Source organism: Mastigoproctus giganteus, chromosome 5 (genome assembly GCF_048544385.1).
Source record: "Mastigoproctus giganteus isolate SK-2022 chromosome 5, ASM4854438v1, whole genome shotgun sequence".
Classification (NCBI taxonomy): Eukaryota; Metazoa; Arthropoda; class Arachnida; order Uropygi; family Thelyphonidae; genus Mastigoproctus; species Mastigoproctus giganteus.
This window is the reverse complement of record NC_143579.1, coordinates 196943455-196954867: the sequence shown is the minus strand read 5'-3', so window position 1 is coordinate 196954867 and position 11413 is coordinate 196943455. Positions and strand designations below refer to the sequence as shown.

The 11413-nt window shown below is 41.8% G+C and overlaps 1 protein-coding gene across 1 annotated transcript in view; it reads right to left on the bottom strand.

Moving 5' to 3' along the window:
- Window positions 1-11413, bottom strand: part of LOC150085976 (lysosomal alpha-glucosidase-like) — a 140631-nt gene continuing 129218 nt past the window's right edge. The window contains exons 21-22 of the mRNA XM_090373628.1: window positions 4102-4272; window positions 1-126 (exon numbers count right to left, since the gene is read on the bottom strand). Coding sequence (XP_090229754.1) covers window positions 61-126; window positions 4102-4272 — 237 coding nt within the window. The 3' untranslated portion in view covers window positions 1-60. The remainder of the gene's footprint in view (window positions 127-4101; window positions 4273-11413) is intronic.

Sequence of the window (11413 nt, the reverse complement as noted above, 5' to 3'; positions counted from 1 at the left end):
CATTTCAGTGAATGAGGGATTGTTTTGACTATGGGAGATTTCTTCCTTTCAGCCAGTTGGTCAATCTTGAATAGAAATCTTATGTTGCGTGTTAACTCTGAGCGACAGTGACTCCATTTGCAGAACCTGTAAATAGATGTATGTTATTTAGATGACGAATGAAAAAAATTCGTAAAGATTTAAGTTCCAATTAAAAGTTAATATTACAAAAAATAGTTTTCCAAAATGCATATCTAAAATAGATACATATATATATTTTTTTTTATTAAAAATGTATATTTTGTTTTCTATCTTCGTTTTCATTTCCAAAAATACTGATTGATTATATGCATAAAAATGATGCATATAATAAAATATATGCATAAAATAAATGCATATAATGCATATAAAATAAATGCATATAATAAATTATATGCATAAAAATGATTATAACACGAGGAGAAAATGTTTAGGCAGTTTAGATAATATTTAGGTAAAATTATAGGTTTTTTTATTTTAAAAGTAATTAAATTTGTGAAAAGAAACTTAAAAATATTTATGCAGCGTCAAGCTTTGTTCTTTTAAGTTTATGTCTGTAAAAATTGATAACATGCTAATGATGGAGACAGAATATCGGATAAAAAATTTAAAAGTAATGAATGGAATAGAAATTAAAACAAAATGAAAAGCAACAAAAAAAAAAGGGTTAATCTGCGTGGTGTTTTACATTTGGCGCGTATCAAATAGTAGTAATTCATAATTTATGATAAAAAAAGAGCGAAAAGCAACGAATTTTATACGCAAACCGAAAAAAAATTCGTTTCTGCGCATCCGTCACATTGTCATTTCATTCCTCCAACCAGCTCATGGAAACAAACATAATATACAAATGTATCAGCTACAACGTACGGCATATGGATAGCCTATGTAATATGTATGAAAAAAAAAAAAAAAAAAACAAGTAAAGAAACAATAATTGCTGAATTCCTATTGGGCCTATTTTGATGAAATTTGGGATGGCTTAACAGTTTTTCTAAAAGAGCTAAATATAAAATTTCATGAAAATCCATCTAGGAGTCGAGTTTCGTCAGAAATGTTTTCACAAAAGCGGAACGAGCGGGGGCATTGTTGTGCGGCAGGAACCAGCTGCCTTTCTCTCGAAATTGCGATCCTCACCCGGGAAATGCACTTCAGTATTCTTCGAAGCACCTGTACGTAGAACGCAGCATCGACTTCCCACCTTCAGGTAAAAATTTCTTGTGAATCACACCATTTGTCGAAACAAATTATCAGAATTGTCTTGATCCCGAAACTTTTTGGGCTTTGGTGACGATTTTGAAGTTCGTTGCATGCTCTGATGCCTCGTCTCTGGGTCGTACTGAAGAACCGAACACCCATCTCCAGTGACAATACAGTTTAGGAAATTAGAATTGTCTTGACAAGTCTGGATGAAGTCTTCGCATGATGACAGACACTGTTCGTTGCTTCTGTTCCTCTGTGAGGCTGTGCAGCACAAATTTTGCACAGAACTTCATTTTTACTAAATCATCATGCAGAGTTTGAGGAATCGTCTCCTTATTCATATCCAACTCATCAGAAATTATTCTTACGGTTGAACAACCATTCCTTGCCACAATTTCCCGAACTTTTGCAACTTTGTCCACATTTCGAGAGGACATTTTGAGAAACGTCTACTTCTTGGATCATTGCAAACTTCCTCACGTCCGTCTTCGAACCACTTATACCATCCAAACACACTGGTACGACTTAACGTTTCATCAGCATAAACAGTTTTTAATATTTCATATTGTTCTGTTGCAGATTCGTTATTTGCTTCACTGCAAAATATTGACACGGAAGTTGTAATATGGTTAGGGAAAGACGTTACGTGGTTTCTATCCATTTAAATTATAATATATCTAAATTACCACTCTTATACCACGTGGAGTTTTAATATATTTTATTTAGGTGTTATCTAAACTAATATACATTGAGTAACGTTCCAGGTATCTTTTCGATACTCATCATCAAACCTTGCTGCTGACCGAATTTTAGGTCTGAACTGAATTTTAGGCAGGAGGATTCGGTCAGCAGCAAGGTCTGATGATGGGTATCGGCAAGATACCTGAAACGTTACTTAATGTATATTAGTTTAGGCAACATCGAAATAAAATATATTAAAACTCCACGTGGTATAAGAGTGGTAATTTAGATATATTATAATTTAAATGACACGGAAGGTTATGCTACTAACGAAACTGGTTGTTACTTACAACCTGTCAGCCGAATGGACAGTTTCTGTACCCTCATCCATTGGAGGACGTTTGAAAACACTACAATATACATACATATATACACTTACATTTATTTTTCCAACTCGTCGAACATGATCACAACAGTACCAGTCCGCGAATTTTATTGCCATACCTCATATAAACAAGCGAAGTAATGTATAGAACCCTCAAATACAAATCTGAAGCTAGTGATACTTTAGCTGTTCTTGGGCTCATTCTCTGATTAACGTCATGTGATCCACGATTCTCTGTATTTTTTCCTTTATTTTTTAATATTTTCATTATTATTATTTTTTTTTTGTGGGGGTGGATTCTCCTTCGAGATATCTGTTTTGTTTCCACCAGGTTGGACTCTGGTGGCAAGCAGTTTTTGGAGATGTTGCACTTTGTTGCCTTCTAGGCCATAGCAGTTTGCAGAATTATTATTGTTCTACAATCAGTAAGTGACATGTGGCCTGCCTCCTCGTGGCAATATCGGGAATCAGAAAGGAGCAATTTTTATTGTTTTATAATTTTTTACTTTAGTTTAATTATTATTATTTAAATAAATATTCTGTTTATACTCCGGGACGACCAAACGGTCAGAGGAGTTCACAAGATAGACAGAATACAAGAAACAGCACCGTATTCAACAGTCACGGGCTTGAACCCCGGTCACTCAAGGCACGTGTATTTATGCACCCGCGCGCCTGACCACTAGGCTACGGCGGCCTTACCTTTGTTTTCTTTCTTTCTTTTTTTTTTTTTTTTTTGTGTTGCATTGTCTTAGTTATCAAAAATGATAAGAAAAGGAGGATGAGGAAGACAAGTTTGGTAGTTCTTAAAAAAATTGTTTACTGCTTCCTGGTTGAAAAGTGGCCAGTCATATAAAATCTCAACATAACTCACTTTACTTTACTCAGAAACACATCGATTGGCATTAGTATGTACTGTTCATGGCACAGAGTTACAAGGCAAAGATGGACTTGCGTTCGGAAGCTGCTCTACGTTAAAGATTTACAGACATGACATTTATTAATAATTATATTTAAATTCCTTAGAATAAGAAAATATTAGACTGCGGGTTCTAAATATTGCTTTCGGTCTATTAACCAACTTCCCAGGTAGAATGCCGGAAATCTGTGAGCTACTTGTCGACTACATTTCTAATGGTGATAATAGTTGAGACCAGTATTTTTCAACCTTTTTAAAGTAACGGAACATTTTCGAATGGGTAAGAAATTAGCATTACACCAAATCTGCATCAACTCTATTTCGTTCATGTACTTTGAGCTAAAAAACCTGTGCTTCATGACTAGAAAAAAAAATATTCAAATTAATTACATCAAAGAATTTGTTTTTAGTATAAATATCGAACAGGTATATTAAATATATTTTCTTTCCGTTTTAAAATACATCAAATTATGGAATTGTAGCCAAGTGGTAACTTTTGGTAGAACATTTCAGCTAGTGTTTTTCAACAAGTGTTCCACTGATTGAAAAACACTGGCTTAGACTTTAGCAGCTGAGAGAGAAATAGGTTGGAAGATAAAATGAAATGACATTGTAATGTTATCTGATTTGGTTTATATTCTTAAAAGACTGTATTTATTTGTGTATAGCAACCCATAGTTATTGCTTTAATAAATATAATTTTTCTCACATAAAATTTTAAATTATTTTCGTTGATTTGCTCATTTTAAAGCATGGGCTGATTGATTTAGTGAATAACTTTTAAACACGTAATTACGTATCTTAACCGTAACACTAAGTATTTATCATATAACATGATATTTTTGAATTTCCATTGTTTTAATTTTTAAATTAGTCAACATTTTTGCTTATATACCTTTTTATCCGAAAGATAATTCCATTTCTCTGTCTGAAGTTTCTCGCCATCTACTGTGATACCTTTAGGTTGAGATTCCACTGCAGAAATCTTGATAAAATCCAAATTGGGTATGGAAGCATCTGAATATCCGTCATGCCGAATGTTAATACTTATTGTCTTTTGGTCGCTCTGTGAGAGAAGAAAGGTATATAGATATATGACTGAAAATAATAGTAGCTCTATTAAGTGAATTAATATAATCGATATTGGGCTGATTACAACTTCACTCCCACGCTCGTAGTGTACAACTATGAATCCAGGAGCCAGTGACATTCGTTCATATTACAAACGAGCCCTACAGAACAAACATAAGAAAATTTTCTTCTAGTTTTTTGCAGATTGTATAAGATATTATTCTCCAACGCGTATTGAGCTCCCTGGGAAAGTAATGGTTAATTGCAGAGATCAGTAGACTGCGTACCACATAAAAGTGGGATATACGGTGTACCAGTTAAAATTTGGAAAACTTTAATGTCAGTGAGTGCGTAGCATTTTCAATTTTAAGGTTACCGAACCGAAGCTCATATAGCGTGGTTTGTTGTTATTAGATTATATAGCGTGGTTTGTTGTTATTAGGCGCTGTTTTGTTGTTGTGGTGGTGTTTTCTGGCACCAGAGCTACTTAGGCCATATTGGGACTGTTTTTAGGCGCATCAGCGACTTACACCGTATTGTGCCATTGTATATTATGTCTGAACAGAGTTTGTTTTCACGAGCCGATTTGCATGTTGCTAGCTGAAAAACCTGAAATAACTCACCAGTAGTATGTTATGTCTAATTCTTTAATCGGTTTGTGTATTTACTGGATGAAAAAACCCGGGATTTTCCCTCGCCCGAGACCGATTTTTCCCCCTCCTTAGCTAAAAATTAACTGCTAAAAGATCCTTTACAATGTCTTACAAACAACAATATAGATTATTATTAACTTTTTTTCCGTCCCGTGATGGGTACTAGTACCAAGTGCGGGATGGGATATTTGGTTTTGTACCGTGGTGTGGGAAAAAAAAAAAAAAAAAACTGTAAAAGATCCTCATGTTATTAACGGGATTCGAATCCAGGCCTTTTCCACACGGTGTGGAAAAGGCCACTGTGTTATGTAAGTGTAAGTGTATTTAGGGTCAAACGGCACAAGGGGTTCCCCCCATCTCCGCGTAGTTTACATTGTGGGTGAACCAGTTGACTGGAAAAGCCAGAGATTTAAAAGTGTATGGACTTTGTATATGTGTGATGCCTTGTACCGTTGTTCATCTGGTCATTTAGCCGCTGGGCCCCTACTGAGGCCCAACGTTGCCCCACTTACGCCCCGTGGAGGCAGACCAGGAACCCAGTAGTCTGTTTCACTCTGGCAGGTCCTGCCACTTAATTTCCTGAGATTTCGGCGGCTAGGACCTTAAAAAAAAAAAAAAAAAAAAGAAAAAAAAAGAGACAGAAACGCGTCGACGTAGGGGTAGAATCGCTTAGTTTTGCTAGGCCAAGTTATGGGCGTAAGGTAATTTAGATATGTTAGGTTTTTGGGTAGGGCTTTCGCTAGCTTATAGATAGAGAGGGGGGGAGGCAGAAGGCTGGGGGGAGAAAGACAGAAATATGGGGCCAATAGAGTAGGTAGCCCCAGTTTTCAGTGGGACATGCCCATGTCCCACCAGAGTAGAAGATATAGGGTGGAGAGGAGAGGAGGACGAAAATGTCCCCCCTCCCCCCAGGGAAGTAGGTTTAAAGGTGAAGGAGGCTAGAGTGCCCTCTTCAGATCGCCATATGGCTATTGGCAGCTATTGTTTCAAGTTTCTTTATTCATGGGGCAAGCTCCGTCCTTGTGCTTGTGTCCCTCATCTTTAGTTGCAGCCTTTACATTGTGCTGGCTGGTGTCTCAATAGTGGTACTTGATGTCAGTCATTGTAGATGGTGATTAATGTCCTTCTCCTGATGAAGAGGTCTTGTGCGAACTGGGATAATGCTCTATATTCATCCTCAGTATCTATGAAATGGGATTCCAATCCTTTTGGTAGGTATCTTATTTTTGTTATAAGTACTCCTCTGAGGTCTTCATATTGTGGGCACTCGTACACTATGTGATTCCAGCTTTCTGTCTCCCCGCACGTACAGTTTGGGTCCTCAGTGAGTCCGAATCCGTGCAGCTTCTCATTGTAGGGTCCGTGTCCTGTTATTAGAGATGTCAAATGGTACCCTGGGAAGTACCAGGTCGGCTGTTTTGGGTAGATTTTCTGGAGGTCAGGTAGATATCTTCTGGTTATCTCACCCTTGGTGGTCTCCGTCCATCTTCTCTGCCATAATTTTAGCAGGTGGTTCTGTAATCTAGTTTTTTCCGTTTTTAGGTTGTTCGCTGGGTCAGTTGTGTAGTCCAGATGTGTGGCCGCCACTCCCCTGGATAGCAAGTATAGCAGACCTGTGCGAACGACCTCCAGGTCCAAAGGAAGCGCTCCAGCGAGTACCTGTAGTGCTGGAGTACTCACTGTACTACACGCACGCGTCGTAGTTAAGAGTATGGTCCTTTGGATCATGTCCAGAATTCTTCTATTCACTGCCAGTGCAGTTTTTGGGAACCAAATTGCTGAGGCGTAAGTAATTGCTGGGAGAAACGTTGTCCTGTAATCTTTCCTAGTAACTCTGGCTACCAGTGCAGAATAGCTCCTGATTTTTTTTCTTATGTACTTTAGGTGCAGCTGGAACGAGAGGTTGTTGTCCAGCACCACGCCTAGGTACTTAAGTTGGTTTACAAACTTAATGGTGACATTGTTAATTTTTATTTGCGGTGGTCGTCGCAATTGCAGGGTTCCTTTAAGCAGGATTGAAGAGGTCTTTGTGGGTGAAATTGTTAGCTGGTGTTTTGCGGCCCATTGCTGGAGTTGCTGCAGTGCTTGGTTTGCGTGGGTTTCCAACTGGGCCCGGGAATCCGCTCCCACGGTCAATATCAGATCATCAGCGAATGCTTGTGTCCTGACGGGTCCCAGATCCATCACTAAGAACTCATCTAACACCATATTCCACAGGAGTGGTCCCAGCACCGACCCCTGCGGACAGCCTCTGTGTACTTCTCTTGTGACCTTATGGTATTCTACATTGATCTCCACTCTTCTATGTGATAAATAGTTTTCCATGACCTTGAATAGGTTTGTTGGCACCCGTGCCTCCCTCAACCTCGCCAGGACGCTTGGCCACCAAAGTGAGTCAAACGCCCCAGCAAAGTCAACCGAGATGAGAAGCAGGTACTTGTTTCTACATTCTTGTACCGTCCTGAGTAGGTTTCCCAGTGCGTCCACTGTCGAGGTCCCTGGCTTGAAGCCATACTGATTCGCGGCATGGAGTCCAGCTTTTCCGTAGTGAGCAATTATTCTTCTGTGAAGTAGTCTTTCGAATACTTTACTTACCACCGAGAGCAGTGCGATGGGTCGATATGCATCTGGGCTTTCTGGGTTTTTTTGGGTTTTTTTTGGAATTAGTTTTAAGTTGGCCGTTTTCCATGCCTTTGGAAAGTGGCCGGCTTCCAGGCATCTGTTGTATAAGGTAAGCAATAGGTACGGTGCGTATTCAACAGTTTTCTTTAAGATTTCCGGCTCAATCATGTCGAGACCTGGGCATTTCTTGCTTCTTACTCGACTAGCTGCCACGCTGAGCTCGTCATTGGTAAAGGGGGGCTCCATTGCCTGATTGGTGTAACTGGCATTGCTCTCGCATATTTCTCTCTGTGCTGTTAGTATCGGCATCGTTGGTTTCTGGTAGATTGTGTCCAGTATATTGTCCATCGACTGCTCCCAGGTCGTGGTAAGGTTTCCCTGCCGGGTCCTGGTTGTGGCATTCACCTCCCCTCTGGGCATTTTGTTGGTGGTTACCTTATAGACTAGGCCCCAGGGGTTAGTGTTTCCTTCTGTGGATACTAAGAGCTCCCAAGAGCGTCTTTTGCTCTTCTTAATGGCATCAGTATAGCGGTTTCTTATCTCCCTATATTGTTGTCTCAGGACTTCGACTTCGTTTGCAGGCCATGATCTGCGGGCCCTCTGAAAGTCCTTCCTTGCTTTTATCGTTTGCCGCCGGAGCATGGCAATTTCTCGAGTCCACCAGGGTACTGCCCCCAGTTGGGGGTGTTTTTTTCTTATTGCTTGGTTACTGATAGTTGTCATCAGTTCCGTAGTAACTTTCTGCAGGTCGTCTGGGCTGTTCAATGGGTTCAGGGTTAGTGGGTTACTGTTGATCGCTGTGGTTAGTAGTTCTTTGAATAGCGGCCAGTCCGCTTTGGCAACTGCATATCTATGGCATCGTTGGTTGATTGTTGTTGCTCTTGTCATTGTTCTTGTTATTGTGCAAGTTATAACTCGGTGATCCGAGGTGGTCCAGGCTTCCTCCACCCTCCAGTCGGCCACGTGGTTCGCCAGGTTCCTAGTGGCTAAGGATATGTCGATTGTGGCCTCCCAGAGGGTGTTACAGAATGTCGGTAACTGGTGTGGCTGGTTTAGGACCGCTAACTGTGATCCTGTCAGGTAATTCTCAAGCTGCTGTCCGTTTGCTGTCCCTTTTCTATCATCTGTAGCGCTATACCATAGCGGGGAGCGGCAGTTTACATCCGCGCCTATTATGATTCTTTCGTTTGGCAGGATGTTCTGTAGGTAGCGTAGGTAGTTGATGGCGATCTCTATTTCTTGTCCCGGTCTACTGTATAGAGCCACCACGTAGAGGGAACCCAGTGCTGTATAGTGTAAAGTGTAAAGTGTATTTAGGGTCATACGGCACCAGGGGTTTCCCCCATCTCCGCGTTGTTTACATTGTGATGGGTGTGCCAGTTTGCTGGAAATGCCAGAGATTTAAAAGTGTATGGATATTGTTCATATGTAGTGTCGTGTACCGTTGTTCATCTGGTCATTTAGCCGCTGGACCCCTACTGAGGCCCAACGTTGCCCCACTTTCGCCCCGTGGAGGCAGACCAGGTACACCAGTATTATAATTAATTTACTCTGGCAGGTCCTGCCACCTAATTTCCTGAGATTTCAGTGGCTAGGACCTTAAAAAAAAAAAAAAAAAAAAAAAATTCGCACGTTGTATGTTGATCACATACATGTTTCCCGGTTTTAAGGTGTTGCATTTGAAAATTTAATGGCCGAGGAGAGGGCGAAATAATTTAGAGAAGCTAGAATTTTGGTGTGGGTCTTGCGCTGGCATAGAGATAGAGAGGGGAGGAGACTGAAGGCTGGGGGGGGAATAGCTAGGAAAGACTGGGGTCAATAGAGTAGACGACCCCAGCATGTGCCAGTGGGGCATGCCCATGCCCCACCAGAGAGAAAGATGTGGGATGGCAGGGGGGAGGCAACAAGAAGGCTGTCGCCTCCCCCTCTGCCAGGGAAGGGAGGAAAGTGTGCCCGGCAAGGGAGCCGGCACAGGTCGCCATATGGCCTGGCGGCTGCATGTCTGCTTGAGTCAGGTCCTTGTTGTCCCATCCGTGTGTAGGTTCCTGTCTGTGGTTGTCACTTGGCAGCAGGACAGGTGTCTTAGTCAGGTCCGTAGTTGTGGGTATTTAGTCCAGTCTGTACTTATGTCTCTATCTGGAGTCATGGTCATTAGTTATTGGATCCTGGGTCCATTTGTTGGATCCGAGTTTGTCGAGTTTTTTTTTTTTTTTTTTTTTAATGCTGTTTCTTCCTGGGATGCAATCCCTTTGTGGATTGTCTTGATGGTGACTGTCCGTGCACCTTATATGGTTGTTTGCAAAGTCATATATTGTGAGCCTGAGAAACGCTATTGTGGCTGTGGGGGCGGAAGAGTATACCTTCTGTGAAAAAGATCTTGTGCAAAGTTTGCCAGTGCTTTGTAGCTATGCTCTTCCTCCAATAAGCGTTCCTCTTGATTCTCTGGTACATAATGTAATTCCGTAATTAGTCGGCATCGGAGGTCTTCATAAAGCTTGCAGTGGTACATTAAATGCTCCCACGTTTCCACTAAGCCACAATGACAGAGGGCAGTGTTGCTCAGTCCAAAGGTCATTAGTTTGAATCTGATGGCGCCGTGGCCAGTTAGGAGGTACGTGACCAGCAATCCTGGGGAGAGCCAGCTTGGGTATTTTGGGTATACGGCCGAGACAGTTGGGAGGAATTTTCGCGTTATTTGCCCTTTTGTTGAGTTTTGCCACCGTGTTTGCCAGGTTTGCTGAAGATATACAGTTAGTCTTCTTTTCTCTATTTTCGGTTCGATGGCTACATTTAATGTGAAATTTAGGCAGGTATCCGGAATGCCTCTGGAAAGGCTGTAGAGGAGTCCACTGCGTATCACTTCCAGGTCCAAGGGGAGGGCACCCGTGAGCACCTGAAGCGCGTGTGTACTCACTGTTTTGCAAGCTCGTGAGATAGTCAGTAAGATGTACCTCTGTATGGTTTCTAGTTTTCTTTTATTAGTTGCAGTGGTTGCTTTCTTGTACCAGACACCCGAGGCATAGAGGATGACTGGCAGGAACACAGTTTTGTGAAAAAGAGCAAGGGTTTTCTTCTTTATGCCCCAGTCCTTGCGGGTGATTCTTGCAAATAGTGACGAGTAATTTCTGATTTTGTTTCTGAGATAGTTAAGGTGGGGAGTGAAGGATAGGTTTCTATCAAGGACAACCCCAAGAAATTTCATTTCTGTGGTCAGCTTGACGGTGGTTCCTTGTACTTTTATTTGGGGGGGTCTCCTGGTGTCCAGGGTTCCCCGAAGTAGGATGGAGCTTGTCTTAGTGGATGATATCTTCAGGTTATTTTCGTCAGCCTATTGTTGTAGAGTGGCGAGCGCCCGGTTTGCTGTGTTTTCCAGCTGTGCCCTGGAGTTTTCTGCCAGTGTCAGGACAAGGTCATCCGCATACGCATGGGAGGTTGCATTTCCGAGGTTGAGGTTGAGGAATCCGTCCAGGACCACGTTCCAGAGCAGTGGGCCCAGGACGGAGCCCTGTGGGCATCCTCTGTAGATGCGTCTGGTTATTGTACAGTAAGGAGCAGTGACTTTTACTGACCTGTCGCATAGGTAACTGCTGATGCAATTGTAGAGATTACTTGGGAGTTTGGCCTCACGGAGCCTGCTGAGGACGCTTGGCCACCAGAGGGTGTCAAACGCCCCGGCAAAGTCAACCGCGATGGCAAGAAAGTATTTGCGGTCTGTTTCTGTTGCAGCGTTGATGATGCTGCGTAGGGCATCGGTGGTGGAGTATCCTTTTCGAAATCCAAATTGTTTGGGTGACTCTAGGCCTGCGTTTCTATAGTGCTTCTCTATCCTGTTTCGCAGGAGATGTTCAAGAAGCTTGCTGA